General features: G+C 45.1%; 1 protein-coding gene across 1 annotated transcript; it reads right to left on the bottom strand.

The window, feature by feature from the left end:
- Nucleotides 1–388: 388 nt before the first annotated feature.
- Nucleotides 389–15,802, bottom strand: LOC308679407 (CDK5 regulatory subunit-associated protein 2-like; the record flags this gene model as incomplete). The annotated part of the gene is made up of 13 exons (XM_081347018.1): nucleotides 15,658–15,802; nucleotides 13,664–13,731; nucleotides 13,107–13,166; nucleotides 12,339–12,406; nucleotides 10,331–10,441; nucleotides 9,993–10,069; nucleotides 8,348–8,471; nucleotides 7,034–7,188; nucleotides 6,161–6,299; nucleotides 4,588–4,641; nucleotides 3,354–3,473; nucleotides 3,154–3,246; nucleotides 389–607 (listed from the first exon to the last, which is right to left on the bottom strand). Coding segments are annotated over exons 1-13 (1,341 nt in total), but the record flags the coding sequence as incomplete, so codon positions are not given.
- Nucleotides 15,803–20,009: the final 4,207 nt, after the last annotated feature.

Raw genomic sequence — 20,009 nt, 5'->3', positions numbered from 1 at the left:
GGGTGTCACACGGGGACAACGCAATGGTTGTCAGTGTGAAAAATGGTCGTAAGTCAGTATTTTCAGGGCTGTTGAAACCTCGTCACTCAACGAACTGTTGTAGTTCGAGGAAGTGTTTATTTTATTTAACTCCCCCGCCGCCACCATCCTCCAAGCTCCAGGAACGTGTTGAAATGTTCTGATGGGACAAAGACCTGTTTGATGTTTCGGAGAACACGAGAGAACATTCAGACACCCAAAATATTTCTTACTGTCCGCTTTCGACCCAGAAGCTTTGAGGACACCTGTTTGGCCCTCGGGCCTCCCAACGGTGCCAACCTAGCAATCCTATTTATTCCAAAGTGCCAAAGGAAACAACAACAACAACAAAAATGTGGCCCACACTCACGTGGATGGTTTTGTCGCTCTGGTTTTTCTGCAGCTGAGCTTCTTCCAATTCTCTGGCCAGCTTCTCCTTCTCGAGAAGCAGCTCGCTCAGCTCCTGCTCGGCCCTCTTCAACTTCCGTTGGAGCTTCCGGTTCTCGGTGTCCTTGGTCAGGTTCTGCGAGCGCAGATCCGCCAGCAGACTCTCCTTCTCCATCCGCACTTCCCGAGACTCTTCAGCACCCTGGGAGAAAAAAAAATGAAATGAAATAAAAGGTTACGACCGCCTTTTGCCCGTAGATAAGACTTGGTTTTAAGGGTGTGTTGGTTGGCGTTGTTGTTGTTGTTTTAATAGATGCGTGACTAATCGTTGTGTTCTGTACCAGCCTGCTACCAGCCCTGCAGAAAAGGCAGGGACAACCCCTTTACAAACGGCAAGAGGCTGGAATTAAGCCTGCCAAATTTATTAAGATAAAACAGAGCAAAACAAGACACCAACCATGAAACAGGAGCTATGAAACAGGAACTAATCAAGCGGTTGCCTTCAGCAAACCAGCCCTCCCACGCATTCCCCTTTTATACAGTTCAGGGCGTGGCTTCTCTCTGCCTCCTTCCGAGGTGCCCCATTGCCTTCCTCTGTTTCCTCCTGATTGACTGCCTCCTGCGTCGGGCGTCCTTGAACAGGGCCAGCTGTGGGTCATCTTCATCCACGCTGTCAGGCTCACACAGCTGGGTCTCCGTCGTGACCAGGTGGGAGGGGCCTGGCTGAGGGCTCACATCAGCAAGCTCTTCAACACCCCCCTCCTCCTCTGAGTCGTCCGACCCAACTGCCGAACCCACAGGCTGACCCTGAATCACAACACGTTGTGCCTTGGGATGGCAAGCTTCTCTTACATCGGAAGAGGCACAGGCCTCTCGTAAGATGAACAGGAAGGCCTGGAGGAATGTTGTCCATGGGGTCGCGATGGGTTGGACACGACTTCGCAACTAACAACAACAAAAGGGGGTCCAACTCCATGAGGTTCTTGGTGGTCTCTGAGCTTGGTGGCTTTCTTGCAGACATTTCATGACCCAACTAGGTAACATCATCAGTGCTAGAAGGGAGGGGGGGTTTGCTCCCTGTTTATATACAGTTCCTTCTAGAACACGTGGTGTTGCCTAGTTGGGTCATGGTGTGTCTGCTAAAAATAAACAAATAAACTCACCAAGGTCGTTGTCCTCCTTGCCCTCCTCCTCTTCCTCCCCCTACTCCTCCCCTACTCCTCCTCCCCTCCACAAACCACATTCCCTTCTAAAACACCAACGATGTTACCTATTTGGGTCATGAAAAGTTTGCAAGAAAAGTCTGCAAGAAAATAAAACTAAGCTAAGAGTCCACCAAGGCCCCCACAGTCCTCCTCCTCCTCCTCCTCCTCCACTCCGCAAACCACGCTCCCTTCTAACACTGGTGACGTTACCTAGTTGGGTCGTGAAATGTCTGCCAAGAAAAGAACCAAGCTCAGACAGCACCAAGGACTCCACAGTTCTCCTCCTGCTCCTCTTCCTCACCCTCCTCCTCCTGCTCCTCCCCCTCTCCACAAACCACACTCCCTTCTAAAACACCGCCGATGTTACCTATTTGGGTCATGAAAAGTCTGCAAGAAAATAAAACTAAGCTCAGAGACCCCCAAGGACCCCATAGTCCTCCTCATGCACTCCGCAAACCACACTCCCTTCTAAGGTTGATGATGTTACCTAGTTGGGTCGTGAAAGGTCTACAAGAAAATAAAACTAAGCTCAGAGAGCACCAAGGACCCCACAGTTCTCCTCCTCCTCCTCCTCCTCCTCTCCACAAACTCCACTCCCTTCTAACACTGATGATGTTACCTAGTTGGGTCCTGAAAAGTATGCAAGAAAACCACCCAGCTCAGAGAACACAATACCACTCTTCTTCTGTGGTAAAGGGATTGGCACATACTATCACTTATGGTGGACATGTCCGGAAGTGGTTAGATATTGGATGAGGATCCAAAAATGGATAGAGGAAATCACAGGGTGTTTAGTTGATCTTAAACCAGAGACGTATCTGCTTGGCTCCAGGCCTGGAAATATTAAGAAGGAAATATGGTATTTGGTTTTACATATCTTAACGGTGGCAAGGATGGGGTACGCTCAATTTTGGAAGGCAAATCAAACCCCGCCGGACGAAGTTATAATTAGGAGAATACTTGATTGTGCGGAAGCAGACACATTGACCAAGAAGTTGAAGGGTAAAGAAGAGACACCAGCATTTCTATCATGGAATAAATGGTATATTTGGATGGATAAAAGATTAAAGAAATGAGGGTGGCTTGGAGGTTGGTCAAAAATGAAGTGATATAGTCTTTGTTAATGAATAAGCTTTGGAGTTGAATGGTTATAAGAGACCTAACGAGTGGAATATAATTGTTAGTTTAGAAGTAGATATAATGTGAAATTTTTGAAATGGTTTTCAATTTTTTGATTGCTTCGTTTTTTGTATATTGTAAATGTTTTTTTTTGTCTTTGTTGGTGTATGGTGTGTTTTTAACACGAAATGTAAATAAAGATTCATTTAAAAAAAAAAACAACCACTCTTCTTCCTCCTCCCCATCCCCCTTCCTCCCTTTCACTCCGCAAACCCGTCTCTCTTCTAACACTGATGCTGTTACTTAATCGGGTCTTGAAACGTCTGCAAGAGAACCACCCGGCTCAGAGAGAGCACCAAGGGCCCCCCCAAATTCCAACCCTGAGCTACAAATACCACTCTCTACTCCATCTCCTTTGCCCAACCTTGAAGTTCTGCATCTGATCTTGGGGACTGGATTCTCCAGACTTGACCAACAAGGCTTTCAGACCTTCTATTTCAACGGCGAGCTCTCCATTCTAAAACAAGATGAAGGAACAATATGTGTACTTTTGCATTTTGACATATTCTTCCGCCTCCAAGACTTCGTTCGGTTCTTTCGGATCCGTCTGAAGCCCGCACCTACCTCCTTTTCCTTGGTTTTCAAAACAAGGGTTAGTCCCTGGATGGTCTTGTCTCGTTTCAGCGCGTTCCTCTTTTCGGCAGAAAGCTCCGTTTCCCGTTCGCGAAGGTCGTTCTGGAGATGCTGGAAGGTTTTTTTTGGTGGGGGTGGGGGGAAACGTGAATGCAAACGGCAACTCGATGTTCGCATGCGCACGTTGTAGGGTGGTGCATTGTGACTGAGCCAGAATGGCGCAGCAATTAGAAGGCAGCCTTGCGGGCTAAACTCTGCCCACTGCCAGGAGTTCGATCTGGACAAGCTCAAGGTTGACTCAGCCTCCCATCCTTCTGAGGTTGGTAAAATGAGGACCCAGATTGTTGGGGGGGGGGGAAATGCTGACTCTGTAAACCGCTTAGAGAGGGCTGTAAAGCACTGTGAAGCGGTATATCCATCCATCCATCTATCCATCCATATAGTATTCATCTATCTATCTATCTATCTATCTATCTATCTATCTATCTATCTATCTATCTATCTGTCTGTCTTTCTGTCTATCTGCCTGCCTATCTATCCATCTACAGTATTTATTATCTCTGTCTGCATGTCTGCCTGCCTGCCTACTTGTCTATGCCTATCTATCTATCTATCTATCTATCTATCTATCTATCTATCTATCTATCTATCTATCTATCTATCTATCTATCTATCATCTCTATCTACTTATCTATCTATCTATCTATATCTATCTATCTACTTATCTATCTATCATCTATCTATCTATCTATCTATCTATCTATCTATCTATCTATCTATCTATCTAATCTATCTAATCTATCTATCTATCTATCTATCTATCCCTATTATCTATCTATCTACCTACTACTGGTTAGAATGCAGTATTGCAGGCTAACTCTGCCCACTGCCAGCAGTTCGATCCTGACCAGTTCAAGGTTGACTCAGCCTTCCATCCTTCCGAGGTCGGTAAAATGAGGACCCAGATTTCGGGGGGGGGGGCAAGAGGCTGACTCTGTAAACCACTTAGACAGGGCTGAAAAGCACTGTGAAGCGGTATTTAAGTCTAAGCACTCTTGCTAGCGTTGCTCTCAAATAGACAAGAGGAAACTTTTGGGCCTGCAGAAGAATGGGATCACAGCTAAATGCTTCAGGAAAAATATTTTCCTTGCTTTTAGAAAATTGAATTTATCTAAAATACCCCTCCGGACATGTCAGGGTTCTGAGTGCAAAACAAGTGTCATACCTCAATCCTTTTTTCAAGGTCTTTTTTTTCACTGCCGTATTCAGTCCCGGGAACCTACAAGAATAAAAAGATCTTTAACTTCAGCAAAATAACAACAACAAGAAAAAAAAACAAAAAACCCTGAGATGGCTGTTTGCTATTGCTGCTTATCAGCACGGACAAAAAACCAGGAATGGGAACAGAGGTGGAGAATCTGATTGTGAATTCATGAGGACTAGAATCCTGCAATAGTAACCCCAGCATTCGAGAAACTTCTCCTCGCCAATTCCATCAAAGCAGGAGGCTGATATGCAAGGATCTTAGTGTGTTTAACAATGGAGAGAGAGGGAAGTAAATTGAGGTACTTTCTAAGTACAATTGCTCACTGCCCAGAGTCACTTATAGTGATGAGTGGCTATACAAATGGAATGAATGGATGGATGGATAAATGAGGAGTCCTCAGTGTTCTCTCAGCTTGGTTGTTTTCCTGCAGACGTTTCATTACCCAACTAGGTAACATCATCAGTGCTAGCAAGTGCTACTGTTTCTCTACAGTAGCTCTGAGTGTGGTGCTTTGCTTGCAGATGTTCCATTACCCAAACTAGATAACATCATCGGTGCTAGGCAAGAAAATCACCAAGCTCAGAGAGCACTAAGGACTCCTCATTTCAACCCTGAGCTACAAATATTCTCCTTTATTGGATGGATGGATGGATGGATGGATGGATGGATGGATGGGATGGATAAATGGATGGATGGATGGGGTGGGTGGATGGATGGGGTGGATGGATGAATGGGATGGATGGATGGATGGATGGGATGGGTGAGATGGATGGGATGGGTGAGGTGGATGGGATGGATGAGATGGATGGATAAATGGATGGATGGGGTAGATGGATGGATGGATGGATGGATGGATGGGATAGATAGATGGATGGATGGGATGGATAGATGGATGGGATGGACAGATGGATGGGATGGATAGATGGATGGGATGAATGGGGTGGATGGATGGATGGATGGATGGGGTGGATGGATGGATGGGGTGGATGGATGGACCAATTTACTGACCAATTTACAGACCCTCTGTTAAGGAATTTGTTGTGCAGAGATCTCCTTGTGCTACCAAAGAGTTGCACAGACAAGGGTACTGAGAGCAGCAAGAGTCACACAGAAACCACAAGAGTACACTGAGTTGTAAAAGCAAAAAGTAGTTTACTTTTGAGGTGGTGTAAAAACAAAAATGCAGAGTCAAAAATAAACAGTCCAGGTCATAAACAATAGCGACAGTCCAAAGAGTAATCCAAACTACAAAGTCTTCTTACCGGTCCAGAGGTCAATACACAGTTCAGATTTACAACAGTAGTAAACCAACAGCAGAGCAAAAACAGTAATAGTAGAGATCAGTGAATTCAGAGAGAGAGAGAAGCTACGTTCCTAGCTTCCTCTTATGGCCATGAGAACACTTACACACCCATTGGCCAATTAACTTCTTAAAGACATAGCATTATGGTTAATATATTTTCAACCCAACATTGTAGGCTAACACCATATGCCTAACACCCTCCTTCACAACCTCCCATGTTTTCCTCACCTCCAAGGCCTGCTCTTCTTCGTCATTCAACACGTCACTAGGACCTTGGCTTTCTTCTGACGGTCTTCTCCGTCCTTCCTCCAAGAGCTGGATCGCAGCATTTTTCCTTTCCAGAGAGAGCCTCAGTTGCTCTATGCACCTACGAGCACAACGCCAGCCTCTTACGCCACTTACGCAGGGGGAAAGCAAGGAGACCCCAAAGGCTGACTCGCTCACAGGAGAAGGGTCTCCCCACCTACTCCGCAAAGAGGGGGCGGGGGTGGATGGCCCCAGCTGACTTGATGAGGCTCCAACCGAGAAACCCACCTGGCTAAAAGACTGCAAACCTTTGGGGTAACAAGTAGCAGTACAACCTGTCCTTTTGTCCCAAAGGTGCTTTTTCCAAAAAAAAGGCAATTGGACTTTTTCTTGGTTCTTTTCCTTGAAAATGCTTCTCTTCCCCAGTCCAAGTCCCAAATATGATTTTTTTTTCACGAGGCAACTGGACTTTCTGGTTTTTCCTTGAAGACGTTTCACTTCTCATCCGAGGAGCTTCTTCAGCTCTGACTGGATGGCGGGGAAGGGAAGGATTTATACTCCTTGCAGAAAGCTGGTCGTTTGCAGTTTTTTTTAAGAGAGTCGTTGAGGCCACTTGGAGGTTTTACCTGTGTCCTCAGGGTCACCTGAGCGGTGCAAATGGGTGTGGAGCCTTCTTGGAGCTGCTGTATGTACATCTTTCCATTTCCCCACCATTCGGTCAGAACTTGAGGAAGCTTCTTGGATGAGAAGCGAAAGGTCTTCAAAGAGAAACAAAGAAAGTCCAGTTGCCTCTTGAAAAAGCACCTTGGGGACAACCGTGACCTGGGTGATTGACAATCTCCATAAGCGTTCAACCTGTCCTTTTCTTCCAGCGTTGCTGTGACATCAATATCTTTGGCCTCTGCAGCGAGGATCAAGGAGAGCTGCTGTTCCACAGCCAGGCGCTGGACTCTTTCGCGATCCGTCAAAGCAAACGCTTTCTCTACTTCTTCCCGGGCCGTTCGAACATCCTGAGCTCGGAAAGCAAAAAAGAGGGTTGAGCAGGGGGCTGGACTAGAAGACCTCCAAGGTTGCTTCCAGCTCTATTCAATTCAATTCAATTCAATTCTACTCTATTTATTCTACTCTATTCTATTCCATCTTCTATTCTATTCTATTCTATTCTATTCTATTCTATTCTATTCTATTCTATTCTATTCTATTTCTATTCTATTCTATTCTATTCTATTTCTATTCTATATATTCTATTCTATTCTACTGTATATTCTATTCTATTCTATTTATTCTACTGTATTTACTCTACTCTCCTCTATTCTATTCCATCTTCTATTCTATTCTATTCTATTCTATTCTATTCTATTCTTTATATTCTATTCAATTCTATTTATTCTACTGTATTTACTCTACTCTACTCTACTCTATTCTATTCCATCTTCTATTCTATTCTATTCTATTCTCTATATTCTATTCTATTCTATTTATTCTACTGTATTTACTCTATTCTATTCCATCTTCTATTCTATTCTATTCTATTCTACTGTATATTCTATTCTATTCTATTTATTCTACTGTATTTACTCTACTCTATTCTATTCCATCTTCTATTCTATTCTATTCTATTCTCTATATTCTATTCTATTCTATTTATTCTAGTCTATTTACTCTACTCTATTCCATCTTCTATTCTATTCTCTATATTCTATTCTATTCTCTATTCTATTCTATTTATTCTACTGTATGTACTCTACTCTATTCTATTCTATTCCATCTTCTATTCTATTCTATTCTATAATCTACTCTACCCTACTCTACTCTATTCCCTTCCAGCTCTATTCTATTCTTCTTACCTGACTCCACCATAAAGCTGGTTCCAGCCCATCTTCCCAAACTCCACATAAAAGCCACAAACCCCAACCTCCACTGGTAGGCCTCAAGACCTTACGACCACAGTTTGAGCCCAAAACGTCCGTTGCTAAGCGAGGCCCTTGTTACATGGGTTTGGCCCCATTTTCACAAGCTTTCTTGCCACTGCTGTTAAGTGAATCACAGCAGTTTTTAAGCGGGTAACCCGGCTTCCCCATTTCTCTTTGCTTGTTCTGAAAGTCGCAAAAGGGGATCACACAACCCTGGGATGCCGCGACCATTATAAATAATAACTTCAAGACTTGCCTCCTCTAAAAGCCGGATCCTGCCTGTCAAGCTCGCTTCTACTTCCTGGACTTTCTTTTCGGCGTCTTCCTTCAAGCGCCGGATTTCGGCGTTGCCACCCTGGGCCAAGCTTTCGACGGCTTTCCTGCAAAGGCCAAACATGGGACTAGGGAGGAGACGAACAGCAGCAGCAGACTGAAGGAGGGAGCTACTGTCCAGCTGGACCTTCCTTTTCAACCCTTCTTCCCCCGGGATGGAGATTCCTCCCTCACCAGCTTGGCTGGCAGAGGGGAAGGGGGCAATTTGTCACAGCCAACTTGCTACGGCCGGCCAATTCACCATGGCTAACTCACTATGGCCAATTCACCACAGCCAACTCACCTTGGCCAACTTGCCACGGCTAGCTCGCCAAGGCCAACTCACCAAGGCCAACTCACTACGACCAACTCACTATGGTCAGTTCGCCATGGCCAACTCATTATGGCCAACTCACCATGGCCAATTCATGGTCAACTCACCAAGGCCAACTCATCATGGCCAATTCACCATGGCCAACTCACCATGGTCAGCTTGCCACGGCCAGCTCGCCAAGGCCAACTCACCAAGGCCAACTCACTACGACCAAATCACTATGGTCAGTTCGCCATGGCCAACTCATTATGGCCAATTCACCATGGCCAACTCACCATGGCCAATTCACCATGGCTAACTCACTATGGCCAATTCACCACAGCCAACTCACCTTGGCCAACTTGCCACGGCTAGCTCGCCAAGGCCAACTCACCAAGGCCAACTCACTACGACCAACTCACTATGGTCAGTTCGCCATGGCCAACTCATTATGGCCAACTCACCATGGCCAATTCATGGTCAACTCACCAAGGCCAACTCATCATGGCCAATTCACCATGGCCAACTCACCATGGTCAGCTTGCCACGGCCAGCTCGCCAAGGCCAACTCACCAAGGCCAACTCACTACGACCAAATCACTATGGTCAGTTCGCCATGGCCAACTCATTATGGCCAATTCACCATGGCCAACTCACCATGGCCAATTCATCATGGCCAACTCACTATGGCCAATTCACCATGGCCAACTCACCATGGCCAACTCACTATGGCCAGTTCACCATGGCCAACTCATTATGACCAATTCACCATGGCCAACTCACCATGGCCAATTCATCATGGCCAACTCACTATGGCCAATTCACCATGGCCAACTCACCATGGCCAACTCACTATGGCCAGTTCACCACAGCCAACTCACTATGGCCAATTCACCAAGGCCAACTCACCATGGCCAACTCATTATGGCCAACTCACTATGGCCAATTCACCAAGGCCACCTCACCACGGCCAACTCACCACGGCTAACTTGCTGCAGGGCAATTGAACAATTCTATTTAGTCATTTTAAATAAATTAAACACGGTTTTGATTTTTGCCCTTCCCATCTCATTCTGTCACTCCTTTGGCATCCTTTCTTCAAGGATTCTGTCCCACCCTTTCGTTGATATTAGCGTAACTCTCGTCCCGCAACGAGGTGGCTGTGGCAAGTTGGCTGTAACTGTCACAGACCCGAGGGGAAGACTGGGCACGCATCTGAAAACACAATTAAAAGAAGGAGGGCCATGCACACATTCAACAGCAAGGAAATACTCACGAAGCTTTCCGGAGCAACCGCTCTCGTTCCTGAAGCTCCCGTTTCACGCTCTCCAATTCGACTTTGAGCTCAATGTTCTAACAGGACAAGAAAGAAAAGTTGTAAAAACTTGGGTTTTGTTTTTTTAATTCCCCACAAGGAATTTTTGCAGGGCAGTATCCTATTCCCACAACCGAATGGGGGGTGGGGGTGGGCAAACTTTGGCTAGCGCTCGTGAGAGACAGTCTCCAAGCAGACGCCGGGACAATCCACACAGGTGAGGGAGGGAACACATTGTGTCCTGTCCCAGTGCCCCGTGCGGAAACCAGGAGCCGCAAAGAAAACAGCCCGGCACCTACAATTCGGTAGACGTCATCATGGGGACCCTCAAACTTCTGCTGGATCCGGTCTTCCAGGAAGTAGATGCGAAGTTTCAAGTTGAAATTCTCCTTCCGCAGCTCCGTGATTTGCTGGCAAAAGAAGGGAAGGGGACCCGGGACGGTTTTCCAATCAAACCAAGTCCACGCCCCCGCCGTCAATTTCCCCAAAGCAAAATTCCGTCGGCCACAGTTTAAGGTAAGTCCTCAACTTACAGCAGTTCATTTCGTGACCGTTCAATGTTACAACAGCCTTGGGGGGGGGGAAATGACTTGTTTTTCACCTTCCCAACCGTTGCAGCGTCTCCCGTGGCCATATGATCAAAATTCAGACGCTCGGCAACGGACTCGTATTTGTGATGGTTTCAGTGTCCTGAGGTCACGTGATTCCCCCTTTTGTGACCTTCTAACCACTTAACAACCAGGTTTCTAATTTGACAACCGAGGTGAGAAAGGTCGTAAAAACGAGGCAAAAATTCAGCAAACTGTGGTCGTTAACCAGTGGAACAACCTGCCTCCAGAAGCAGGTGAATGCTCCAACACTGGAAGTTTTTAAATTTAAAAAAAAACTTTAAATTTAGTTGCTTGCTCTCAAAGTGCACGCATACATCACCCCACACTTAAAGCATACCATGTGCAACATCTACAACTATATGCAACGTGCTAAATGAACGGTTTGTTGTAAGTCGAGAACTACCTGGGCAAAACATTCATTTCAATAAAGCAGCTGTCCCAGGCCCACTCAGCTACCACTATATCCTCCCCATCTTTGCCAGCCTGGAGAAATCTCCTATGTTGCTAATAAAATATTGACGCTGGCAGCTTCCTATCATGAAAGGGAGGACGCCACTACTCAGCTTACAAAGCAGCCTAGCATAACAAAAGTCACAACTTCTAGAGGTTTGTCCATCATCTAGAGATTCTCCATCATTGGAGTCATGGTTGCCCCAAAGGTGCTTATTTTTTTTTTCTTCCACGAGGCACCTGGACTTCCTTGTTTTCCCTTGAAGATAATTGTTGTAAGTCGAGGATTAACCTTTATAATATAATATTCTATTCTATTCTATTATTCTATTCTATTCTATTCTATTCTATTCTATTCTATTCTATTCTCTATTCTCTATATTCTACTCTACTCTCTATTCCCTTCCATCTCTATTCCTTGTTTTTCCTTGAAGATAATTGTTGTAAGTCGAGGATTAACCTTTATAATATACCTTTATAATATTCTATTCTATTCTATTCTATTCTACTCTATTCTATTCTAATCTATTGTATACTATATACTATATTCTATATTCTACTCTACTCTATTCCCTTCCAGCTCTATTCCTTGTTTTTCCTTGAAGATAATTGTTGTAAGTAGAGGATTAACCTTTATAATATACCTTTATTCTATTCTATTCTATTCTATTCTATTCTATTCTATTCTATTCTATGCTATGCTATGCTATTCTATTCTCTATATTCTACTCTACTCTCTATTCCCTTCCATCTCTATTCCTTGTTTTTCCTTGAAGATAATTGTTGTAAGTAGAGGATTAACCTTTATTATGTACCTTTATAATATTCTATTCTATTCTATTCTATTCTATTCTATTCTATTCTATTCTATTCTATTCTATTCTATGCTATGCTATGCTATGCTATGCTATGCTATTCTATTCTCTATATTCTACTCTACTCTCTATTCCCTTCCATCTCTATTCCTTGTTTTTCCTTGAAGATAATTGTTGTAAGTAGAGGATTAACCTTTATTATGTACCTTTATAATATTCTATTCTATTCTATTCTATTCTATTCTATTCTATTCTATTCTATTTTATTCTATTCTATTCTCTATATTCTATATTCTATATTCTATATTCTACTCTACTCTCTGTTCCCTTCCAGCTCTATTCCTTGTTTTTCCTTGAAGATAACTGTTGTAAGTCGAGGATTACCTTTATAGCTTAAAAAACCAAAAAACAACAACCAGCCACCAACTTACATTTTCAAAATCCTTCATGGTCCGTGCCCTAGTTGGTGAAACAGTATCTTCGGCCACCTCAAGTAACGCTGCCAAAGAATCCAAATAAAGAGCAAATATTTGCACACACACCTTATACTCACATACAAAAATAAATAAATAAGGCTCATGCTGAACTAAATCATGCCAAAAAGAAAGAGAAACTGTTTCCACACACCCCTAAGAATGCAACAAGGGGGTCCAAGAAGCAGCAGCAGTATTTTTTTTTAAAAAAAATTGAGAAACTTTTAAATTTATAACAGGGAAGTAAGTGCGAAGAGAGGAACTCGAATGGAAGCGTCAGATAAATTTGCATTTAAAAAAAAATTCCCCAACTATTTTCACAACTAGTTTTCAAAGAACCCCAAATAAATAAATTTTTAGGTGTGCTGCGTATTTCATATTTAGAAAGTAATCGGTTTTTATGAAGGGTTAAATAATTGCCTGTTGGGGAGGGGGGGTTTGCTTTTTTTTCAGATCAGAGGCACCAAATTATAGTCTTCACCGTGCAAAAATACACAAAAGAAACTGAACTTTGGAACAATTTGGCAAAGCAAGAAATATGCTGGAGCTGAACCGCCCTTCTCTCGGGAGAAGGGCGGTATATAAATAAAATTATTATATTATTATTATATTATTATAAAATCCCCAAGAAAGGTTTTGTATTTCTTTTCCTGGTTTGGGGGGGGGAAATGTTAATAAAACACATTAAGCCTAGATTTGGGTTTAAACTACATTAGCTATACTAACGATTTTCATTCTTGTTTCTAGCTTGAAAACACAAAAATCGCCGTCCATTTTCAACAAATGCTGTATGAGATAAATTCGGGGGGGGGGGGGAGAGAAAAACAGAAATCAAGGGTATTAAACACACACTTTGTGGCTTGCAAAAAGGGATTGTGCAATTCTCCCAAGAATTTATTTATTTATTTTTTTCTCCCCTTGGATGGCTGTTTGCAATCACTTAGAAAAAGAAACTCGAATGCAACAAAGTTTTCCGGTGCAGACTTAATTACTTCCTTTTTGTTTCTCTTCCAAGAATTTGGTGTTTTGTTGTTTTTTCCTACTTACTTAGATAAATGGCTTGAAATGCAACAATGTATTTAGGCCAGTCTATAAAGTTTGATTTAAGTTGCATTTAAGGGATTTTTAAAGAGTGTTTGGGGGGATTTATTATTATTATTAATAATAATAAGCTTGTAAGCTTATTATTATTAATAATAATAATAAGCTTGTAAGCCGCCCTGAGTCTTCGGAGAAGGGCGGGATATAAATGGAATTAAAATAAAATAAATAAAAATTATTACCTCCACCGCCTCCCACTTGATTGCGAACCTCGTCTCCGGAAACATCTGGAAGCCGGGAAAAATTGAGGCTGGGAGGAAAGAGGTTTTTTTAAAAGATGAGCTTGTAGGCCCCTAGCTAGGTCAGATGTGCCCCCCACCCGCTTTTTTATAGCCCTGGACTACATGTCCCATCAGCGGTAGTGCCAATGGGTTTTGAGAATATCTGGATAAGAGGCATGTGGCTTATCCAGTCTCTGCAATATTCAATCTCTCTCCATCTTCCCTCATACGTGCATTTAAATAAATAAAAATGGATTTTCCGCCTTCCCGCTGCCCCCTCCTGCACTGAAGGTGAGCAATGGGAACTGTAGTCCAAGACAAGTGATGGGAATTGTAGTCCAAGGTGCTAAGTTGAAGGGGAAAGGGTGTAAGAGCCAGGAAGCGGGAATCTGCAGCTATCTAAGGCTAGCAGAGCCCAGATTCTCTGCCTCCTACACCTGGGGAGGATGGGGCTTGTAGTGTGTCCCCATCTGGATGAAGAAAGCCCACCCCCACCCACCCCTGGCCTGGTTTGATGATGCCCCCCAATCTGATCTAGCCGGAAACATGAGCCCCAGGACTGATAGTCTTGTGTCTCCTGCCCACCCACCCTTTTAACCACCCTCCTGCAGGGTCATCCATCAGGTCAGCAAAGGCAGCCAAGACGAGACTCTCAGAAGATGGGAGCTGTAGTACACCCCATCGGGATCAGGATCCTGTCCAGCAGGAAACCTACACCTTCCCACCCACCCCTCTCAACAACCCTCTTGCAGGGTGGTCCAAAGGCTGGCAAGGCCGGGCAAGCAGCCCTTGCTCATTTCCCACCCATTCAATATAGACTCAGATCCACAGCACCGGGCACTGGAGGCTCCACCAAGTGCTTCACCAAGGGAGAGAGGGAGGGGGCCAGAGAGATGCTTCAGCCCCACCCCCTCACTTTGTCCCCCCTCCCTTCTCCTCCTCCCTCCTCTTCTCCTCCTTCCCCCTCCCTCTCCCTCCTCCTCCTCTTCCTCCCTTCTCCTCCTCCCCCTCCCTCCTCCTCCCTCCCCCCTCTTCTCCTCCTCCCTTCTCCTCCTCCCCTTCCCTCCTCCTCCCTCCCCCCTTTCTCCTCCTCCTCCCTTCTCCCCTCCATCCTCTTCCTCCTTCCTCCCCTCTCCCTTCTCCCCCCTCACCCTCCATCCTCTTCCTCCCTCCTCCTCCTCCCTCCCTTCTCCTCCTTTCCCCTCCCTCTCCCTCCTCCTCCTCCTCCTCCTCCCTTCTCCCCCTCCCCCTCCTTCCTCCTCCCTCCCCCCTCTTCTCCTCCTCCTCCCTTCTCCTCCTCCCCCTCCCTCCTCCTCCCTCCCCCCTTTCTCCTCCTCCTCCCTTCTCCCCTCCATCCTCTTCCTCCCTCCTCCCCTCTCCCTCCTCCCCCCTCCCCCTCCTCCTCCTCCCTCCTCCTTTTCCTCCCTTCTTCCTCCCTTCTCCCCCTCCCCCTCCTTCCACCTCCCTCCCCCCTCTTCTCCTCCTCCCCCTCCCTCCTCCTCCCTCCCCCCTTTCTCCTCCTCCTCCCCCTCCCTCCTCCTCCTCCTGCCTTCTCCCCTCCCTCCTCTTCCTCCCTCCTCCTCCTCCCTCCTCCCTCCCCCCTCCCTTCTTCCTCCCTCCTCCTCCTCCCCCTCCCCCCTCCTCCCCTCTCCCTCCTCCCCCCTCCCCCTCCTCCTCCTCCCTCCTCCTTTTCCTCCCTTCTTCCTCCCTTCTCCCCCTCCCCCTCCTTCCACCTCCCTCCCCCCTCTTCTCCTCCTCCCCCTCCCTCCTCCTCCCTCCCCCCTTTCTCCTCCTCCTCCCCCTCCCTCCTCCTCCTCCTGCCTTCTCCCCTCCCTCCTCTTCCTCCCTCCTCCTCCTCCCTCCTCCCTCCCCCCTCCCTTCTTCCTCCCTCCTCCTCCTCCCCCTCCCCCCTCCTCCCCCCTCCCTCCTCCCGCCAACGGCCCTAACGGCGCTACCCGCTGTGGATGTCCAGCGGCAAAGTGGGGTCTTCGCCCGGGGTCGAGTCCATGGCGCGGCCCGGGGAGGCGGCGCGTGGGAGGCGGCTGACGGGTGGCGGCGGCGGCGCCTCTTCTTCGTCTCCGACTTTGGCGGCTGCCTCGGAATTTTAAACAACCGCATCAGACGCTGGGACCGCCCCGGCGGCCATTTTGGTGACGCCGGCGACGCCGCCCGGAGAAGGGCAAAGCGCAAGGCGTTGCCTACGGGCGCGGCCGCCATCTTAGGGACGGGAAGCCTGGCCTCGAAGCCCGTTTCGCCGCCATCTCGCTTAAGGGAAGAAAAGGGGGGGGGGGTGAGGACGTGGTTGTTGACTGGCCGGGCGCGCCTGCGCGGTGAGAGGGAGTGAGGGCGGGGAGGCGGGCGCCATCTTTGTCGAGGGCTTTTGGTACCCAGGAATGGGAAGAAGCAGAGTTGTTATTGTTATTTTATTGGGGTTTTAAGATGTATTTTTAGTATATGGGCATGTATTTAATTATTTTTTAACTTTTGTAATCCTGTATTTTTATTCTTGCCCTGTTCACCGCCCTGAGTCCTTCGGGAGAAGGGCGGTATAGAAATATTATTAAAATTAAAAAATTAAAAATTAAAAGGATGGGCTAATTAAGGTTCTTGAAGATTTGGGGGTGGAGATGCGAATTCAAGGCAAGTCCATCAAGTCCAGGAGCAGGACCACAATTCCCATTCTCTATTTCTGCTGCCTATCCTGATGGGACCCGGAGTCCACGTGTCTCTTTTTCCTATTTCAGGTGAACGCTTGTTGAATCTCCAATTTGGAAGAATGCCTCTCATCAGGGATACTTTAATCTTTTTAATTGTCTTTTAACTTTTATATTTTGTATTGGTGTGATTTTAAAATGCCCTATAAACCGCCCTGTGTCCTTCGGGAAAGGGCGGTATATAAATCTAATAAAATAAAATAAATAAATAAATAAACATTTTAATATGCTTAAATTGTTTTTTCTATTTGTTTTGCAATCTGTAAGCTACTCGGAGATGGAAAGCATTAAAAATTTAATAATAGATAATTTAAAAAAAATGTCACTTCCTGACTCCCCAGAATTGATATTTTACAAGGCCATGGTACTCTTGACATGCCTAGAGGCACTGTTCTCCAGCTAACTACATCCCAGCAACACAGTTTCATCCTACCACAGTTGGTCCCATCAGTCTCTATTTATCATCAAACAGAGAGGAAAAACTGTGTAGCCTTCCAGATCTGCAATTTATGTTTTATATACAGTATTTATTAATTATATTCTATTCTATATGAACGGATAGTCCTTGACTTAACGACAATCCATTTAGCAACCGTTCAAAGTTACAATAGCGCTGAAAAAACTGAATTACGACTGGTCCTTCATTTATGACTGTTGCAGCATTTGCCCGATCATGCAATCAAAATTTAGGTGTTTTGACAACCAGCACACATTTTTTTTTATGATGGTTGCAACATCCCGGGATCATGTGAATCCCATTTGCGACTTTCCCAGCCAAGCTTCCAGCTAGCAAAGTCAACGGGGGGGGGGGGGAAGCTAGATTCATTCAACAATCGTACAACTGTCGCTAAATGAGGACTCCCTGTAGTTCTAATATTAGAGGCAAAATCAATTTGTTTAACTGTTGCAAACCTGTGTAGGTTTCCGTTTGCCTCTTGTACGTTCTTTCTCTGCTCATGGTTTACCGCTTCCTCTAGAAATGAGATAGGAAGACAAAGTTGCATGCCATAAAATAGACTATAAACAGCAAAAACTGGGTTAGGAACAAATTGTCTACATTTTATTTGCTTTTTTTTTTAAATAACATTCTTCCGTATAAATTCCAGGAAAATTCGGATCATAGTCTCACCCCTCACATATATGCAGACATACACACTCTTCCATACAGAAGGATATTTTTTTCCCCTCAAATAAACGCATTTCATAAGCCGAACAAATGCTTAGGATAAAAATGCTCAAAATATAGTTGACATGTCATGTTAAGAGCGCATACAACTTGCATTCAGGCTCTGCAAGTCCCACTCTTAATGCAAAGAATCAGAGGCATAAATATTGCAAGATTATCAAACGTTTGCAGGGCTGCATCAACAGATACAGTATGTATTTCAAGCTTCTTTTAAATGGATTGTGTCTGTTGGACGTCCACTCTATTTCGCATATCCTTAAGTGTCAAAAGGGCTTGGCAAAGCATGCTAAAATTATCATACTCGCTTCATAAATTTAAACCTATTTTTTTGGCCTGGTCTATCGCGGAACCTATTTCATTATACAGTGTCATGCCATCTCTCTACAATTAAAACTTCATGCAATTATTTCTAGCTAGGGGTACTTCATTAAATTTAAGGGTTTTTGAGAAGGGGGGGAAAAAAGATACACACACATACACACAAAGCCTCTCTATTTGTTTGGACACAATTTTTCCCAGGTGCTTAATGGCATGGAGTCACACCTTCACGCCTTAACTGGCCCATTTCCGTGAATTGTAAAAATTACATTTTTGAACACTATTTCGCCGACGCTGTTGTGGGGAACTTCACCTTTGTTCAACCCACAAACTCAGGGATTGGAATGGCCCGCGGTTCTCGGTGATACGATTTAAATCACAATTCACCCATCTGTTTTTACCCCCACGTGCATTTCCTTGAAGGTATATCTGGTGATGTTCTTCAGGCACACATCTTGGATACCCATCCAAATTATTTCATTTTTCATAGGCTTCTTTAAGGAACGGTGACCGTTTTTGCACTGTGGAGACATTGCCTGCTCGTGGACTCTCTGATCCCACGAGAGTAAATGTGTTTATGGCTTCTTGGCGTGAGACTCGTTCAAGGTGACTTGGGCTGATTCAACTTCCAAGCTCGACGTGCCGTTACAGTATTTGCAAAAAGAGGCGCTTGTCAGCTTTTCAAAGTCTTTTTGAAGAGAAGAGTTTGGGAACTTTACTTTTCTTGGTGCTAAAGAAAACATCAGCAGTGATGAAGTTTCCTAGTTGGATAATGAAACGACTGCAAGAAACCCACCAAGCTCAGAGAGCACCAAGGACCCCAAAGTCCTCCTCCTCCTCCTCCTCTTCACAAACCCCACTCCTTTCTAGCACTGATCATGTTCCCTAGTTGGGTCATGAAAGGTCTGCAAGGAAACAACCCACCGAGGGCTTCACATAAAGCATCACGTCCTGCAAATATGTTCTCGACTCAATTGCAACTGATCGCAGGACAGTTTGAGGGCTTCAAGACACGATGGAGATCTCTTCTTCAAATTCCTTCTAAATAACAGCACTCAACCTCCACCTTCTGGAGAAAAAAATAAAAGACCTGTCTCATCCTGTCTTAGCCAAACATTAAGGATCGTTGATGCAATGTTTACCACCCAACCCCATAAGCCAAACTTGGAAGAATCTTCACCGTTCTGGGAAGATCTAAAGGAGACGTCGTGACTTAGCGAAGCCACTCAGAACCAAAAAGAAAAGTACAGTTTTTTTTAAAAAAAGGGAAAGCAAATATGGTGTGCCAGTAAAAGGGAATATTTGTAGCTCCGGGTTGAAATGAGGGGCCCTTGGTGCTCTCTGAGCTTGTTGGTTTTCTTGCAGACGTTTCATTACCCAACTATGTAACATCATCAGTGCTCAAAGAGAGAGGGTTGTGCTCTTTGCTTATATACATTATGACTCCACTTTCTAGCCCCAATGTCGTTACCTAGTTAGGAGAGCGAAAGGTCTGCAAGAAAGCAACTAAGCTCAGAGAGCACCAAGAATCCCACAGATACGGTATATAGCCTCTGAATTCCAAAGCAGAAAATGCTCAAAACGAGCGCCCGGATTCATTTTAGCAGACGCTGAAAGTGCAGAAGAAAAATATCCAAGGTATAAATTGTCCCCTTTGTCCTTTTCAGAGATCATTTATCTCAGCAAGTTTGTGAGCCTCAATGAGCGAAGAACATGTTTCTTCCTTTGATCTACGACAGGAAGAAATTAATGCTCAAGAGTACGTTTTTATCTTTGCCCAAGGTCTATTTTTGTTCTGTTTCTTGCTGGGTCAACTGAAATCCAATCAGCTTTGATCTGGGATCCTTTCCAAATATCAAATTCCAATTAGGCCGCCTACAGCGCCATGAGTTCTATACCAACCGTGTTGATGTAAGTTGCCGTTCCTTTGTCGAACGAGTGCGATACTGTGTTGGGAGTGACTTCACGCAATTTCTTTCTCCAAGCCCTGGAGGAAATCAGGTTGTGCAATTGCTGCGCCCCCTGAAGCCTAACAGTTAAGTTAACAAGATGTGCACACGGAGCAAATAGGATTGAATTCACACAGGAC

The sequence above is a fragment of the Vipera berus genome (assembly GCF_964194415.1).
Source record: "Vipera berus genome assembly, contig: HAP1_SCAFFOLD_464, whole genome shotgun sequence".
In the NCBI taxonomy this organism is placed as follows: Eukaryota; Metazoa; Chordata; class Lepidosauria; order Squamata; family Viperidae; genus Vipera; species Vipera berus.
Note: the sequence above shows the minus strand (reverse complement) of the source record. Positions and strands in the feature narration are given on the sequence as shown.